This window comes from Muntiacus reevesi, chromosome X, assembly GCF_963930625.1.
Source record: "Muntiacus reevesi chromosome X, mMunRee1.1, whole genome shotgun sequence".
Taxonomy (NCBI): domain Eukaryota; kingdom Metazoa; phylum Chordata; class Mammalia; order Artiodactyla; family Cervidae; genus Muntiacus; species Muntiacus reevesi.
Genome location: NC_089271.1, coordinates 35,975,550 through 35,993,957, shown reverse-complemented (window position 1 = coordinate 35,993,957; position 18,408 = coordinate 35,975,550). Strand labels below are relative to the sequence as shown.

The 18,408-nt window shown below is 40.2% G+C and overlaps 1 protein-coding gene across 1 annotated transcript in view; it reads left to right on the top strand.

Annotated features, from left to right (window-relative positions):
• Nucleotides 1-18,408, top strand: part of PRRG1 (proline rich and Gla domain 1) — a 144,925-nt gene that overhangs the window by 73,235 nt on the left and 53,282 nt on the right. The window contains exon 3 of the mRNA XM_065915830.1: nucleotides 11,121-11,281. Within this exon, the coding sequence (XP_065771902.1) occupies nucleotides 11,121-11,281 (161 nt within the window). The remainder of the gene's footprint in view (nucleotides 1-11,120; nucleotides 11,282-18,408) is intronic.

The following is an 18,408-nucleotide window of genomic DNA, read 5'->3' as shown; positions in this document are numbered from 1 at the left end:
AAGGGGGAGGGAGGAAATAGAGGTGATCTGGGGAAGAAAAAGGAGAGGCAAAAGGGGGAGAGAGTGATCAAACCAGTAATTACACTCCTGAGTAAAAATGGGTACTGAAGGTTGGATTCTTAAATGTCCAAAATTGATATCCAATACTGAAAAACAAAGATTAAAAATCTCGAGTAGAGGTTAGACTCTTAAAAATACAATATCAAAAAAAACAAAAAATTTAAGAAATATATGTGAAGTTCCCTTTAAAAATAGGGTCCCCCCCCCTTTTTTTTTTGCAAGGTTATAGTGGGTTATAAAAATGAAAATTAAGGAGTAATAGAGGACTTAAAAAAAAAGAAAAAAAATTTTAATTAAAAAAAATAATAATAGTAAAAATATATCTAGGAATTTCTCTGGAGCTGTTGCGGGCAGTGTGGGTTCAGTTCAGTTTCCGATAGCTCCTTGTTCCAGCTTACACTTCTCGCTATCTATAGGCCCCTTCCAGTGTAGTTGGTGTTAACTCCAGGGATTTTAATCTGTTGCACCTGTCACTTCTAAAGCGGTTCCCTTTGTTTATTTGGCTTCTGTTTGCAGGTCTCTTCAGTGTCTAATTTCCGCCCTGATACAAGCGGGCAGAGGTGGTCTCTTGTTTAGGTTCGCTTGCTCAGTCATGCTGCGGGGAGGGAGGGGTGCCGCAGACAAATGTCACTGGCGTGTGTGGGGAGCACTCACCGTGTTCCGGCCACACTGGGTTTGCCCCCGCTCACAGGTGTGTGCTTTCCCCTGTATACACTCCTCAGGCTCCAGGCTGCTCTCCAGGAAGCGGGCCCTGAGTTGCGTGCGGTTCCAGTTTTCGGGTATTCCACAAAGGCACAGGCTTGGTCGGGCCTGCGTTTTGTGCCTTCCCCGGTTCGAGCAGCTCAGGCAGCCAGGAGTTTGACAAGCGCACTCTCTTCAGGTGCAGTGCGCCTTCCCCCCTCCCCGGTCCCAGCCTCAGTTTCCAGGTGCGCAGGCAGGTTCGGTGCACCTTGTGTCTCTTCTGGGGAGCTGATCTCTGGCTGTGACCCTCCCGGCAGATGTCAACCATCCAGAATCTCAGGAAGTCTTTGGTTAGAAACTGGAAGCCTGTTTGCAGTTTGGTAGGGGATGCCCTCTCTGGGGCCGAGTTTGCCCCTTTCCCCTCCCCCCTGCCTCCTGCCTCCCCCGGGGGCCGGTCCACAGCCGGCTAGCTCTTCTCTGGTATTGCTCAGTCCTTTGTTCTGTGAACAGGCTGGCAGTGCCTTGGGTTAGGGCTTTTTGCAGGGTAATTCTCTCTTGTGATCCCACAGTTTAGGTTGCTATCTCGCGTTAGCTCCCTCCAATTGCCCTCAGGGCCTTCGGGCCGGGTCCTTTACCCTAAGCAATGTCCCCCGCTCCTCTCCATTCAGCCCCCACTTGCTGGTGGCGAATGCTAGCATCTGGGGTACTTTTCTGCTGGGAGTTGCTTTTAGGCATGTAATCTGTGGGTTTTATTTATTTTTCCTCCTGGTTAGGTTGCCCTCTGAGATTCGAAAACTTGCCCCAGACCCACCAGTGAGAGGGTTTCCTGGTGTTTGGAAACTTCTTCTGTTAGGACTCCCTTCCCAGGATGGATTTCCATCCCTAACTCTCTTGTCTTTCTTTTTATCTTTTATATTTTGTCCTACTTCCTTTTGAAGACAATGGGCTGCTTTTCTGGGTGCCTGATGTCCTCTGCTAGTGATCAGAAGTTGTTTTGTGGAGTTTGCTCAGCATTCAAATGATCTTTCGATGAATTTTGGGGGGAGAAAGTGGTCTCCCCATCCTCTTCCTCCGCCATCTTAGCTCCTCCCCTCCCATGTGTATGATTTTCAATTCTCAATCCTCCTTAAGAGCTTCTTTGTGATCTTTTGTTAAAATTCTCATGATGACAGACTTATCAGCACACATTTGACCAAAATTGAAGTTAATAAAAGTAAGCATGTAAGGTATGGTAAAGGATACTTCCTTAAGAGTTTCTTATAAAATCAAGTCCTTCTTAAATAAGGACCAGAGATAGTCCATCATTTATATTCTGAAGAATTTCTGAAATTTTTGAAAATAATTATATTTATGTATTCACTTATTTATTTTTGGCTGTGCTGGGGCTTCGTTGCTTCACAGACTTTTCTCTAGTTATGGAGATCAGGGACTACTCCCTAGTTGTGGTGCACGGGCTTCTCATTGCAGTGGCTTCTGTTGTTGCAGAGCGTGGGTTCTAGGGCACACAGGCTTAGCAGTTGTGGTTCCCAGACTCTAGAGAGCACTAGCTCGCTAGTTGTGGCACATGGGCTTAGTTGCTCCATGGCCTGTGGGATCGTCACAGATCAGGGATCCATGTCTCCTGCCCAGGCAGTCAGATTCCTTACCAATGAGCCACCAGGGAAGCCCCCAAAATTTTAAATCTCATGATATCCTCAGAATATTTATGAATCATCAAAGTAGCCACTATTTGACAGTAACTAATTGAAAGGACCCATGAGATTCTCATTATTAAAGGTATGGGTTACCCTGGTGGCTCAGTGGTAAAGAATCCACCTGCCAATGCAGGAAACGTGGGTTCAATCCCTGGGTCAGGAAGATCCCTGGAGGAGGGAATGGCAACCCACTCTAGTTTTCTTACCTGGGAAATCCCATGGACAGAGGAGTCTGGCGGGGCTATGGTCCATAGGGTCGCAAAGAGTCGGACATGACTGAACGACTAATGCACACACCACACTGCACCCTATCCTGGATTTGGATGAAGTCAAAAATGGGCTTAGGAGCCATCTCTCTCCTGCTGCACCATACCTTTATTGTTGCTTTGTCTTCTCATTGTGAACAGTCAAGATACATGCAAGGTAACCTTGGTCTCAGGGGAGCCAGAGGAAAAGTTTACTGAGAATCTTTGATATTTAATGGTCATATAGCTGAAATTAGGCATGCCATCAGTGGAAACCATCAATCTATACATTTTTCAATAAACTAGACAGGCTAGTACAGAGTTTCTCCAGGGACTTTAAACAGCATTTTATAAAGCTTGTACATTTCATCCCAAATTTGACCAAGGGGACCAGACTTCCAGGCATCCCTGGAGTCAAACATACAGACTCACTGCAAGTTAATCCTATCCTTGATCGATTATTCTTTCTTTTCTAAGTGTATTTTTTTAAATCATCTTGGTAATAAATCTCTTGTTTTTCCTTAAATGAAATAACTGCTACCAGGACAGTGACAACAAATCATACTCTTGTTTATTGAGCTCCAGTTTTTGCCAGGCTCTGAGCAAAGCACTTTATGTCCAATACCTCATTTATAACTGAGGTTGGTGCTGTTATTCCAGTTTTACAGATGAGGAAGGGAAGTTTAGGGTTTCAGCTTTTCTCACATAGCTGTTTGCTTTAATACCTCTTTCTTACTTTGTAAATGTGTAGCTGATTGAACAAACTTGGGATACCAATGAGATCACATTCATTACTCAAATTAACCACAGCCCTTGAAAATATGAGAATGTCTTCCTTCCTTCCCTTACCAGCCCTGTTCCCGTGGGACATGCAGGAGCTCTAGGGTTGCACCCGAAGCCTAGAGGAGTACATCCTGTGAGGAGTGATGAAGATGAAGGAGTAGTAGGCTGTGAAGCTCACCTTCTCCCACAAATAGAGGAGTACATCCTGCCTCCTGCATCGAAGAAAGATAATGGGATGCTAGGTGCATTTGTAGGAAGTCTCCCTTTTCTCTTGCTCTTCATGTTGTTGCTGGCATATAGTCTTACATTGAAACCAGGGCACCCAAACCAGGCTTTCTGATACAATTCCAAGGAAAGTAGAGGAGCCACTTCATGAACTGAGGCATAGGTTTGCCCTGGCTGGGCTGGTAGTAATTACCAGCAGCACTTGGGAAAGAGGAGAATACTTTTTGACCCAGCACTTCCCTCCCCTCTGCTCGCTCCATAACACAGGAAACCTGATTGCCCAGTGTTTCGCCTACCTAGTGACCCTGTGTTTCAGTTTTCATCTCCCTGGCCTCTTCCCCAGACAAGCTGACAAAACTGGAGCAGCTAGCTGAGGGAGGTGGGACTGGATGGGGAGGGGACTACACTGGATTCTTTTCCTGCTAATTTTTATCAGGGCCACAGTAACTAGCCCACGTGCCAGGTGTCACCAACTTTCAAGTTCCAAAATGGATCTCAGTTTGCTTTCTCAGAGGAGGAACTTCGCAGCCCATTGAAACTTGATGTGCCAGATGGATTGGGAGCACAATGGCAGGACCCAATCAGTCTTCAGAACCCCTAGGTCAGAGGTTCCCAAACTTGCTGAGTTTAAGGTACTCTTAGTTATTGCAGTGACTTTTTCATAGTAGCCATAGGCCAAAAGAAATGCCTAATAGTTCCATTTATTAAGTAATCAGGTCTAAACAACTTAATAGGTATTTATATCTTGAGAGCTTGGTCACCTCTTAAATAATACAGACATACCTCTTATTAATGCACTCGTCAAATATTGCGATTTTTACAAATTGAAGGTTTTTGGCAACCCTGTGTTGTCAGGTGGTAGTTAGCATTTTTAGCAATGAAGTATTTTCTAATTACAGTATGTACATTACTTTTTAAAGATACAGTGCTATTGCATACTTAATAGTCTATAGTATAGTATAAACGTAACTTTTATGTGCATTAGTTATGTTTATGCTCCTTGGAAGAAAAGCTATAACCAACCTAGACAGCATATTAAAAAGTAGGAACATTACTTTGCCAACAAAGGTCCGTTTAGTCAAATTTATGGTTTTTCCAGTGGTCATTTATGGATGTTAAGAGTTGGACTATAAAGAAAGGTGAGTACCAAAGAATTGATGCTTTTGAACTGTGGTGTTGGAGAAGACTCTTGAGAGTCCCTTGGACTGCAAGGAGATCCAACCAGTCCATCCTAAAGGAGATGAGTCCTGGGTGTTCATTGGAAGGACTGATGCTGAAGCTGAAACTCCAGGACTTTGGCCACATGATGTGAAGAAACTGAGTCATTGGAAAAGACCCTGATGCTGGGAAAGATTGAGGGTGGGAGGAGAAGGGGACAGCAGAGGATGAGATGGTTGGACAGCATCACTGACTTAATGGACATGAGTTTGAGTAAGCTCCAGGAGTTGGTGATGGACAGGTAAGCCTGGCGTGCTGCAGTCCATGGGGTCGCAAAGAGTCGGACATGACTGAGCGACTGAACTGAACTTATGTGCATTAGGAAACAAAAAAACTCACACTTTGTTTTGATATTTCTCTTAAATAGCCATGCAGTTACTTACTAACTGGATGTGTGTACCTTTTGAGGATCACAAAACTTCTCAAACATTCTCATTTCTTCTCAGACACAGCACCTGTTTGGTTGTTTTCTTTTTTTTTAATCACAGCCAAAATCCACCTTCTGTGTAGAACTACCTAATAATGAAACTGAATGACCTTCAGCTCATAGTTAGTGTGGTATCCAACCGACGTTATGTATCAATGAATTTTTCCCCAAATGTATACTATCCCACACATCTGTCATGAATTCGCTGTGGCACCTGGGGAAGCCAAGCTGCTAGTCCCTTGCCAGGAACTGGCTCTGCCCTCTTCCCACATCAGTAGGTGTCCAGCTGCTCTCCTGCTACATAACTATTGGGGCAAATCAGTGTTTCTTTCAGAACAGCAACAAAACATATGCTCCAAGTGGAGCCCAAATAGAACTCTTGTACAGATTTCAAAAAGTGCTTGCTTTTGCAAAAAGGACGTTCAAGTGCCGGCTAACTAGAAACTTTGCTGTACACACGTTGGTTTCACAATCATATGTTAACTTTGTGCTGCTGCTTCATAATTGGAGGCATGGCCCACGGCTTCCCAGTTTCTAGTCATTCAGATTTCAAGTTTCTCCCGTTCCGCATTTTCCTTTATTCCCCCATTATTGAATCCTGTTCTATACCAAAATCTTTACTAGGCATTATGAAAAACAGAGGTTGGATCAAAATATCAATAATACGTGGGACCCGTCCTCAAGTCTTGAGAGGGAATCAGATAGGCATACTAAAACTTCTAATAAAATTACAATATAGTTTATTTAATTGCTATAATTGAATTCTACCTAAATACTGAGACTTTATAGCAGCTATGTCTAATGATGTGGGAAGTAGAACCTGGGGAGCATTTTTAGAGGATGTTACAGTTGAATGGTGTGTGTTAGTCACTCAGTTGTGTCCGACTATTGGTCGGGAAGATCCCCTGGAGAAAGGAAAGGCTACCCACTCCAGTATTCTTGCCTAGAGAATCCCATAGACAGAGGAGACTGATGGGCTACAGTCCACGGGGTTGCAAAGAGTTGGATACAACTGAGTGACTAACACTTTCACTTCACATCTGAATAGAATAGGAGTTTGCCTGGCAGGGGAAATATTAGGTATAGAGCTATGGAGGCATGAAAAAGCCTATATGGAGAATGACAAGATTTGGTTTGACTGAGGAATAAGGTACATGATAGGTGTAGTGGCCAAAGGCATCACACATTGAGTTATATTGATATGTTGGGTTATATTAACCCTAAATTTCACATCTGTCCCTTTCCCTTCCTTTTGGCACCATTCTGAAGCATGATCTTATCATTTCTTAACCTGGTCTAATGTAAGTAGCCTTTTTCCTGGTCTTTATTCTTCCATTTTCTCCTCATCCTACCCCTAAATCTGTTGTACATACACATTTTTCTAGGTTTTTCTCCGTGAATTATCGGTCTAAAATCTTGAATGCTATCAAATAGTTTAAATATTTTAACCTAACATTCAGTGCCTCATGACATGGCTATGAAGCCATTTCAAGTTCCATTTCCCTCTCTTACTTTTTTGAATGGTGAACTCTGGCCCTACTGGCAAGCTCATTATTCCTCATTTATGGCCCTAGGTTTATTTGATTCTAGGCCCTCACTCACTTTTTTTGTTTTCGTAGGGTATCTTTCCTCACCATCTTTTCATGTCCCTAAAAGGCCAGCTCTAATACACTTTTCACTTGTCCTTCTCCAGGCCTCTCTCCCATCCACCAACACACCTACCCAGTAGGAATATGCCTGCCAACTTCAAACAGCATATATCTGGTTCATCTTCCATTAGAACTGTTTGTATCTCTTATCTTCATTATATGCACCAAAGAACCTTGAGAGCAAAGGCCATTTCCTGTTATCTTTGTGGCTTGTCATGATCTCATTGTACATAGTCTGTGTTCAGTAAACACGTCCTAAAGAAAAAAATTTTGCTCACTTAAAAGAAAAATGTAAACATTTGCCACTTTAAATAATGGCTTTTGAGTAAATTCAGACCCAAGAAGAGAGAACTGATTAGATAAGTGGAGTGGAGATTTTCCACATGAGCTGTTAACTTTCAGGCCCTGCCATCTGCTGTTTTTCAGCAAATATATGGACATGATTTTACCTAGATAAAGATTTTTGACATTAAAATATCAGTTTTGGTATCCTGCAGTGTTAAAAATATGCAACATGACTATGTATTTTGGTTTAAGGGAGTAATTTAGGGAGTTACTTGAGAAATCATCTTATTTCACTTATTGTTTTCCTCTGAAGAGAAAGCATGGGTGAGAGCTATCCATTTTGAAATTATGAAAAAGTAGCTATTTTTTAATTAATATACTTATTTTATGGTGGTATATCAGTCTTAGAGTTGAAATATTTTCCTTAGGATGTTCCCTAACTGAATCGAGAGAAAACAGCTTAGGTTTTTCCTTATGTATTTTAATGAGAAAAGAATATGTTTGAATACCACCTCAGTGTTGTGTTCTCAGAGTAGATTTACAGTCTGTATACTTGTCATATTATGTCATCTCTGATGAAGGCATATACACGATTCTGGACAGCTCTGGGGTACCTCACACATTTTGATGAGAAGGAGGTAGAGGAAAGTAATCAACTTTAGTTTCCAACATTAAGTCCAAACACAAGCCCCTGCATCATGGAGCTTGCCCAGCGTTTTAGGAAGAAATAGTCTGATCTTACCCTATAGGTCCAAGATGCCACCTTTCCCTTATTTTGTTTTCCCATAGAAAGGATCCCAATTCTGATTTCACCCATTAGATTTCCAGATTACTTTGATTAGGACTGGCAAATACTCTGCCACAATTTCCTGTTCCCTAATATACGGCAGACGTGTTGCTGTTGTTCAGTCACTCAGTTGTGTCCAACTCTTTGCGACCCCATGGACTGCAGCACGCCAGGCTTCCCTGTCCTCTGCTATCTCCTGGAGTTGCTCAGACTCCTTCCTGTCCATTGAGCCAGTGATGCCACTCAGCCATCTCATCCTCTCTCACCCCTTCTCCTTTTTGTCTTCAATCTTTCCCAGGACACAACTAATCTGTAACAGTATCTTTTGTACTGGTCAGATTCTTATTCCAAGTGATAACTTCTAACTGACCACATTTGGCAAGTGAGATAAAAACCTACTTGCCAGGTTATTGCATCTAGAGTTCTCAGTATTATATCACGTTGCCTCCCAGTACAAGAAATACACAGGAGATGTTTGTAGAATGCTCTTGGTAATTTGGTTAGGCTGGAATTAGAAGGGCTGTGTCCTGCTGTACATTACCTTATAGTTGTGTGATCTTCTGAATTAGCCTGCATTCTGATTTTAGGAGTCAGCTGCTTTCCTTGACACATTTTTCAATGTAGACAGCATGTAAGATTTTCCCTTAGGAGAATTTAGGGGTTTTCCCTCTTAAAAGCTTAAAATACAGTATTATTGATCAGTTTATTTTCAAGAAAACTGTCCCCAAAAGCCAAGGAAGCCTTAGACTTCATTGACATATCTGAAAGTGAAAGTTGTTCGGTCATGTCTGACTCTTTGCGACCCCATGGACTGAATTTACCAGGCCAGAATACTGGAGTGGGCAGCCTTTCCCTTCTCCAGGGGATCTTCCCAACCCAGGGATCGAACCCAGGTCTCCCGCATTGCAGGTGGATTCTTTACCAGCTGAGCCACCAGGGAAGCCCAAGAATACTGGAGTGGGCAGTCTATCCCTTCCATGGCAGATCTCCCGACCCAGGAATCAAACTGGGGTCTCCTGCATTGCAGGTGGATTCGTTACCAGCTGAGCTACCAGGGAAGCACAATTGACATATCTAGTGTGTTTAAAAACATGGAAACTGATAGCCATGATTAGTTTTGTACTTGTCAGACCACACTCAGTGTAGAATACAGCATTTAATGTGATAAAGATGGTACAGGGACTCCTATGTATTTTTCTGATATATCACCAACAGATGAAGAAATGAGACATGTTTATCCTAGAAAAGAGAAGCCTTAAGGGAAGTCAGTTATCGTCTTCATGTATTAGTTGTCCTATTATATGGAAGAGAATTGTTTGTCATTGCCATAAATAAGACCAGTTGTTAATTCAGTGAAATGTCCCTTGGAAAAGGGTTCCATAGTCAAATAAATGTGACATACGCACGTGTTGTGTTTGTTTTCTGGAGATTTCAAATATATAGTTTAAAATATATATTTCAAATACATAGTAAGAGTCCTAAAAAGTCATACAGTAAAAGATCTTTTTAAATTTGTTAATCCCAGCATTCCATAAACACCTTCCTCAGAACTAGTTTTCTAAGGAGCTCCCATTTGAGTAGTGATTTTCAAACTGTGGGAGTGGGCCCAGCAACACCAGTGTGACCTGGGCTCTTACTTGAAATGCAGCTTCTTGGCTCTACCCCAGCCCTGTGCGATCAGAGACTCGGAGGTAGGCCCGGTAGGATGTACGATAGTGAGTCCAGCAAGAGATGCTCAGCAGCTAAACTGTGAAAAGCACTGGCAGAAAATTCTACTACTCCTCTCCAACTCAGCAGCACCCTTTGCTGTTCTAGGATTTCTTCTAATGATTTTTTATGACTTTGTGGTCCATTTTTATCACTACTTACCCTTCTGAGGCACAGAAGGAAGGAAGATGTACCATAGTTTTCAGTGTACCCATCTAACTTGTATCAATTCAGATATTTTAAAGAATCCTAAGTATTGAATCCATATCCTGTATAAAGTCAAATACACATTTCTAAAATTGAGGTAAACCTTAAATTCATTCCTGTTGTTGCCATTTTTAAACGAGTATTTACTTATTTTCATTTAACCTCAAAATGTTTTTTTCTGCCCCCCAAAATGTGGCCTTTTTTTTTTTTCTCTTAATGTTCTGAAGGATCTATTATGTACCTTGTCACATGTCAAAGGTCTTTAAGATTAGAGTATTTTCTAATTTATTTGCACTAGCAGAAGATTAAATTCTGGTAGCATTCTATTTATATCTTCAAACAAGCATGATCGTTTTAGACAAATGTAATTGAAGTATAGTTTAAAATGCATCTGTACATAAAAATTATTTCCCACAAGTGTGCATTATAACCATTGCCTTATTTTACTGGGTATCATGAATGTGCATTTTGAATGTTTATATGAAATGCCTCTACAAGTCAGACAGAACAATTTTCTTTTTCTGAAGGACATCAAAATGGGGTTAAATATATTAGTATCAAAATATATTCAAGCTAAGTGCATTTAGAACAAAATGACTATTAATATCCTTTGGAATGAATTATGGCCAAATTTACCTTAATTTCTTGGTAGCATTTTGTCACCTCTTGCTTTCACATGAGTAAAGGTGCTTTGGGTTTTTATAGTTAGGTCAATTGGAGTTTTATTTATTTTTAGTTGGGGTAACAAAGACTGGTAGTCCACAGACTGGATTTTTATTTCATTGCTGCTCTCCACCAGCAGAAAGCCTGGGGCAGCCTCTTCCAGTAATGAGTGCATGTGCGTACTGGTTTCATTATTGCTATATTTAAACAGCCATGGTTGGCAGTAATGTGCTAAGGTCTGGATTTGGATAGTTCATCATGTCATTGTCGCTGCCCAGGGCAACTGCCACTGAAAGGACTCACGTGATGAGGAAGACAGCAGATGGGGCGGCTGAGAGCCGAGCGTTACTTCCTTGCTCTCCTAGAGAAAGAGGTTGAGGGTGTTGACTATGTTCTCCAAAGGGCGTCTAGCAGACTTCATCTTGTGCAGTAACTTTCCACATGTATTTTTAATTACAATGTTATGCTTATTATTATATCTCTTTGTAGTTTTCCTCACTGGCGAAAAAGCCAATTCAGTATTAAAACGCTACCGAAGAGCGAATGGACTCTTTGAAGAAATAAGACAGGGCAACATTGAACGTGAATGCAAAGAAGAAGTCTGTACATTTGAAGAGGCAAGAGAAGCTTTTGAAAATAACGAAAAAACTGTGAGTATATTGGCAGTCTTTTAAAATATTCACAGATTTGCCTACCTTTGTGATGTATATTTAAAACCTGCATTCCCAAATGTGTGCTTTGCTATCAGTTAAAAACTAACCTCTCGAAGAGCTTACTCTAAATGTGGCCTCTAAGAACACGGTGTGGGTCAGAGGCCCCGGTCCACTTTCCTGTGTGCTGATCTATGTTTGAGGGCTCCATTTCCATAGGACCCTGCTGAACTGAGTTTGATCATCCGTGCAAGGGGTAAGTAAGCATGTTTTATGCAAGGCTTTGTTTGGGAAACTTGCAGATACCATCATCACCCTACTGCGCTTGATCACAGAGAAAGTACAGAGAAAGCGGATAGATAGTGACACTGTTTTAAAACATTTTATTTCTACCGGAGAAAAGACCTATCAGAACTCCCCTCCCCACTCTGACAATGGTGTACATTCTTTGGAACTACTTTACAGTAGGAAATGATGTTTCAGAGCGGTAGCTATTGTATAAAGATCCACTCCTGTACGCTGCTGTGAAAATAACACTACTTGAGAAAAAAGTGATGTTGGATGTGCTCAGGGGACGTTAGATAATCTCAGGAGCAGTGGATGCAGAAGTTTTAAAGAAAGACAATGTGGTTTCTTGTCAGGTAAGGAAGGATCCAGGGGGTAAGAGGAAGGAGTTCAAGGAGAGATGATCAGAGAGGCAGTGTTGCTAGATTTTGGTGTGCACAGCAAAGGCAAAATCAATGTGTAAAGTGATCAGTTGTGAGCGTCAGGGTTTTTAACTCTGAAGTCCCACAGGTAAAAACAGGGAAAAGAATACATCATCCATCATGCCATCATGCAATCACAAAATGCTCTTGGCTTTTAAATTTCTTTTCAGCTTTTTTCGGTTATATCTGCTTACTCCTTGTGGGATTTTTTTCTTCCCATACTTTTTCTTCTTATAAAAGTAATACATGTTTATTGTAGAGACATTGAAAATATGATAAAACATAAAAATGAATAAAATCACCTGAAATTGTAATATTATCAGTTTTATAATTTTGGTATTTATCATTCTAGCCTATTCATAGTACATAGATAATTTTAATAACAATAGAATTATGGTATAAATAGTATTTTGTAGCATGGAGTTTCTGATAAAACCTGGCTCATGTACTTAAAATTTAGGTTTTGATATTGTGTTTTTCCAAAAAAAATACAGATTTTAGATACTCTACTGTGGTTTTCATAAAGCTAGTGCCTTTTCATCCTGCTTTATCATGTTCCTTTAAAGGAAAGGTAAGAACTTTAGTGGGAAGATACTTTGACACTACGTAAAAATATTCTGTTCTCCACCAAACTTCTACCCACTAGTTTTAATGTCTGCTATTGATAGTTCTTGACTGAATCAATTAAATTCTAGTTTAACATAATGCTAAATGGTGAGTTTCTGACTCCATCATTCTATGTACACTTATTAGTTGGCAGCCCACTCTGGGAAAGAATTTTCCCTTGATCTATCTTATCTTTCATAGATCATTTTATTCTGTGAGTTATAATTCATTACTGTCAGTGTTTTGATCAAAATATCTTAAATTTGGCTAATGGAAATTTCTCCAAATCAGCTTCTCTGTCTCTTTGACATGTCCTTATCATTTTTGTTTTTTTTTTTTTAAACTTTTTGGCCCAGCAAGGTGCTCCAGGATACTGTTGGACTTTCCCTGTCCTGGTCTTGGCATTGGTTGTTTCTCTGAGGAGCCTTGCTTACTTTTAGTTAGGAATAATATTTAGAAACCAAGATCTGGGAGCTAGAATGTTTTTCATTGCTATCAGAGTATCATTGTTTCTGGATGTTCCAACAGCAGAGCCAGGGAAAAAAAATGATACATGTATATGCATATAAATGTGTGTGTGTATGCACATGCACATGTCTGTGTGTGTTAGGGACCTGCATATTCATCCTGCTAATCTCCAGTTCCAACAGGGTTTTTCTTTGTTTTCCCTATTCTATATTTGTATGTGAAACGTAAATATTCTTCATAGATATTCTTCCACAGTGAGAAGCCTGTCAATTACACCAGTATATTAACTCCTTTGCCCAGTTCTACAGCACACATACAGTGGTTTCATAATTTTAATGCCCATATCAGAACAGGGAAAAACATTTATGTTCATCCATCTGTCCCTTCTGAAAGTCATTCTGTATGTATTCACAGAGCTTACCCTGTTTAAAAAAATCTGGACAGTACTTCCTTGTAAGGATGTGTCACCATTTATTCAGCCGGTCTATTGCATTTTGGCATTAAGTAGTTTCCACTATTTTTACAATTACAGATAATGCCATAGTAAATCATTTTGCATGATAGGAAGTACATCTTCAGTGTAAATTCTTAGAATTGGATTGCTTATCAAGGGTTGATGTGTGTGTAGGTTTGTTAGAATTTGCCAGAAAGCTCGTATTGTTTTACATTCCCCCCAGATATTTGAGAGAGTGCCTATTCCCTCACAGTCTGACTAACAGGGTGTGACATGGTATCTTGGTGGTGTTTCAATTTACATTTCTCTTATGAGTGAAGTTGTGTATTTTGCCATGTGTTTATAGGCCATTATTATATCTATTTTGTGCATTGTCTTGGCCTTTTGTTCATTTTTTTCCTATCAGATTTATGGTCCTTCCCACACCCGCCACTCTGAAATTTTAGGAAATATATTAGAGATACTAGTCTTTATTGGTGATACATTTCAAATATGTGCTTGCAATTGTCATTTATATTTTGACTTTGCTTATGGGTTATTACTTATGCAGTTTTTTTTTCATTTTCATTGTAGCTATACATTAAACAAGTAGTTTATTGAATCTAGATTTTAAATCATACTAGAAAACCTTCCTTTTAGTCCCTGGTTATAGAGGAATTCACACAATTTCTTCTAATATATTTGAATTTTTACATTTAATCCTCTGATTCACTTAGTTTATTCTTGGGTGAGATGCGAGTTATGGATCTGATTGTTTTTCACGTAGCTATCCAGTTGTCCAAACACAATTTGTTGCAAAATCCTTCTTTGCCCCAGTAATTTTAGTTACCTTTTATCATATACCCAATTTCCATGTGTACTTAGTGAATTTCAGGATTGTTCATATTCTAGTCCACTGGTCCATCATTCTACTTAAATGCAGTCCCACACTGTTTTAATTATGGAAGATTGTTAGCATATTTAATATAAATTACAGCTAGTTTCCTTTATAAGCTCTTTTTCAGTGTTCTGTTCTCATATGCCTATTTTTCCATATAAATTTTAGTATTGTGTCTAGCACAGAAAAAAGTCATTTGTCAGTATTTTTATTTGGATTTTTTTCGGTTTGTAAATTAACTTAGGGAGAACTAACATCTTTAAGGTATTAAATCACCCTCTCAAGAAGAGATTTCTTTCTGTTTGTTGAAGTTAGAAAAGTTTTACTATTTTCAGAAATGTTTTATTGTTTTCATCATACAAGTTTTGCACATTCCTTAGGTTTGTTCCTGTTTCTTTGCTGCTATTGTAAGTGGGTTGTTCTTTTCCATGATATATTCTAGTTGGTTATTATTTGTGAATGTGTAAGCTATTGATGTTTTTTAAACCTTACTGAGTTACATACAGTTAACTTCACATATATAAACTGTACAACTTGGTAAATTTTAACATATGCATACACCTATGAAACCACAGTGAAGACAGTAAATATATTCATCACTCCCAAAAGGTCCTTCTTGCCCTGTTGTAATTCCTCCTTCCCAGCTCTCCCCATGATTAAGACCACCCCCAGGCAATGATTCATCTGACTTTTGTTGCTGCAGATTAGTATATATTTTCTAGAGTTTTCTATAAGTGAAGTCATACATTATGCACTCTTTTGTCTGACTTCTGTTACTCAGCATAATTATGTTCAGATGTATCTGTAGTTCACATGACAATAGTTATTTTTATTGCTGAGTAGTATATCATTGTATGTATATGGACATTTGAGTTGTTTCCAGTGTGAGGTTATTACAGATGAAGCTGCTATGAATTTTCAGGTACTGGGCTATTGACTTTTTAAAATTAATGAACCATATATATTTTATTTTGATTTGAATTTGAAGAAATCCTATGGTCCAAGTTAAACTTTCAAGGGTGCATTAGATTTTTTAAAACTTTTTATTTTGAGATAATTATAGATTCTTAGAGAATTGCAAAGATGACACAGAGAGGTCCCACCGGAGCCTGTATCTACTTTACCCTGGTGGTTACATCTTACATAGTAGTAGTACCGTACCAAAACCAGGAAACTGACATTGGTACAACCTGTCTGTATAGTTCTATGCCATTTTATCGCTTGTGTAGACTCCTGTAACCACCACTACAGTTAAGATGCAAAATTCTTTCATTATTAAAAAATCTTCCTTAATAGTCACATCCTTTCCACCACCACTGACATCCCTAACCTCTGGTAATCACTCTTCTGTTCCCCACCTGTGTCATTATAAGAATGTTATATAACTGGAATCATATAATATGCAACCTTTTTATATTGTCTGTTTACACTCAACATAATGCTCTTGAGTTCATCCAAGTTCAGTGTGTATCAATAGGTCATTCTTTTTTATTGCTGAGTAGTATTCCATGGTAATGGGCTTCCCTGGCGGCTCAGATGGTAAAGAATCTGCCCGCAACACAGGAGACCTAGGTTCGATCCCTATGGATGTATCACAATTTTTTGAACCATTCCCTCATTGAGGGTCATTTGGGTTGCTTCCAATTTGGGGCTATTTCAAATAAGGCTGCTATGAATATTTGTGTACAGGTTTTTATGTGAACATCATTTTTTATTTCTCTGGGGTAAATCCCCAGGGATATAAATGTTGCTTTCCTTGTAGCTCAGTTGGTAAAGAGTCCGCCTATAATGCAGGAGACCTGGGTTCGATTCCTGGGTTGGGAAGATCCCCTGGAGAAGGAAATGGCAACCCACTCCAGTACTCTTGCCTGGAGAATCCCATGGACTGTAGCCTGCCAGGCTCTTCTGTCCATGAGGTCGCAAGAGTCAGTCACGACTTAGCAACTAAACCACCACCACCAAGTATAGGTATAGTTCTGTAGGCTACTGACAAATTAATTTGTCATTGTATAAACGACTATTTTAAATTCCCACCAAAGCACTGTTTCAGTGATTCAGTTTCTCTGCATACTCGCCAGCACTTGCTGTCATTACTGCTTTTTGTTTTTAGTCATTGTGATAGGTGTGTAGTGATACATTGTGGTTTTATTTTCCATTTCCTTAGTGGCCATAGGAACATCTTTTCATATGCTTATTTTCCATTTATATATTCTCTTCTGTGAAATCTTTCTTCCTATCTTTTGGTTACCTTCTGATCATATTTTCCTGTATTTTTGAGTTTTCTGTATATTCTGGACACAAATCTGTGGTCAGATATGTGTTTTGTAGACTACTGATTTTTATGTGTCTTTTTTTTTTTTCATTTATTTTTATTAGTTGGAGGCTAATTACTTTACAATATTGTAGTGGTTTTTGTCATACATTGACATGAATCAGCCATGGAGTTACATGTATTCCCCATCCCGATCCCCCCTCCCACCTCCCTCTCCACCCGACTCCTCTGGGTCTTCCCAGGGCACCAGGCCCGAGCACTTGTCTCATGCATCCAACCTGGGCTGGTGATCTGTTTCACACTTGATAATATACTTGTTTCGATGCTGTTCTCTCAGAACATCCCACCCTCACCTTCTCTCACAGAGTCCCAAAGCCTGTTCTGTACATCTGTGTCTCTTTCATTTGAATCAGTTCTAATGAGATGGATGAAACTGGAGTCCATTATACAGAGTGAAGTAAGCCAGAAAGATAAAGAACATTACAGCATACTAACACATATATATGGAATTTTAAAAAATGATTTTTATGTGTTAATTGTAGATCGTACTACCTTACCGACAGCCTCTTTTGTTTCCTTCAAGGTGAATGATGATGTCTTTATGGCTTCCCTGTCTGGCCCTTAATGAATGTCAGTGCTTCTCTGTATCCTTCCCTGCCCTCAGAGACAGGATGCTGCATTTTAGCAATATTCAAAGCAAATTGAAAAAACTCTTTCAGCAATTGCTCTGTGCTCTCTAGCATCACCTTTTCCCTCTCTATAGAATCATTCTCATTAGCCTACCCGCCTTTTAGGGAGGAAAAAAAAAAACAACTCTCTCTCACCCTCTTATCTCCCTCCAGCAATAGCCTCATTTTTGCCTTGTCTGTACTCACAAACCGTGAGAAACCTTGCCTTGTCTGTACTCACGCCCCTGGTGAGCTTTTCCTAGTTTGTGGCTTGAAATGTTAATGACTCCCAAATTTATATCCTGAGCCCTGGAGAGTTACCTCGAAATGCAGACCCAGGTGACTGACCGCCTACTCAGCATCTCTTGGAATTGCCACAGCCTTTCTGATCTCAGTTGTTTGTTGTTAGTTGCTCAGTCGTGTCCGACTCTTTGTGACCATGGACTGTAGCCCACTAGGCTCCTCAGTCCATGGGATTTTCTAGGCAAGCACAGTGCAGTGGGGTGCCATTTCCTCCTCCAGGGGCTCTTCCCCATACTGGGATCGAACCCATGTCTCTTATGTCTCCTGCATTGACAGGCAGATTCTTTACCGCTGAGCCACCAAGGATCAATCCCACTCAAATCTCGGTATGTGGTAGCCATACATCTGACCATCCCTTTGCTAAGCCCCAAACCTTTTTGCCACCCCTGACTCTTATTTTTCATATCCACACTCCATCTGCCAAGAGTGCTGGTTCTAACATGAAAATATATTCAGAATAGAACCACCTCTCAGCCTGTCTTCTTGGTACCAGTTTACGTCCAAGCCACCATCATTGTCTCATTTGTATGATATCTTGGCCACCTCGTCATTGGTCATTCTCAAAATAGCAGGCTAGAGTGACCCTTCGAAGTGTCTTCTCTGTAACAGCTTCCTGTCTTCCTTGATAAACATCCAAGGGTTCAGAATTACCCACAGAGCATTGTACCAAAAGTCCTCGTCTCAGTCCACTCCATACCTCCACCACGGCTGCAGGCACTTCTGTATCACATCTCCTGTGACACATCACTCCTTGTTCACTTTCCTGTGGCTT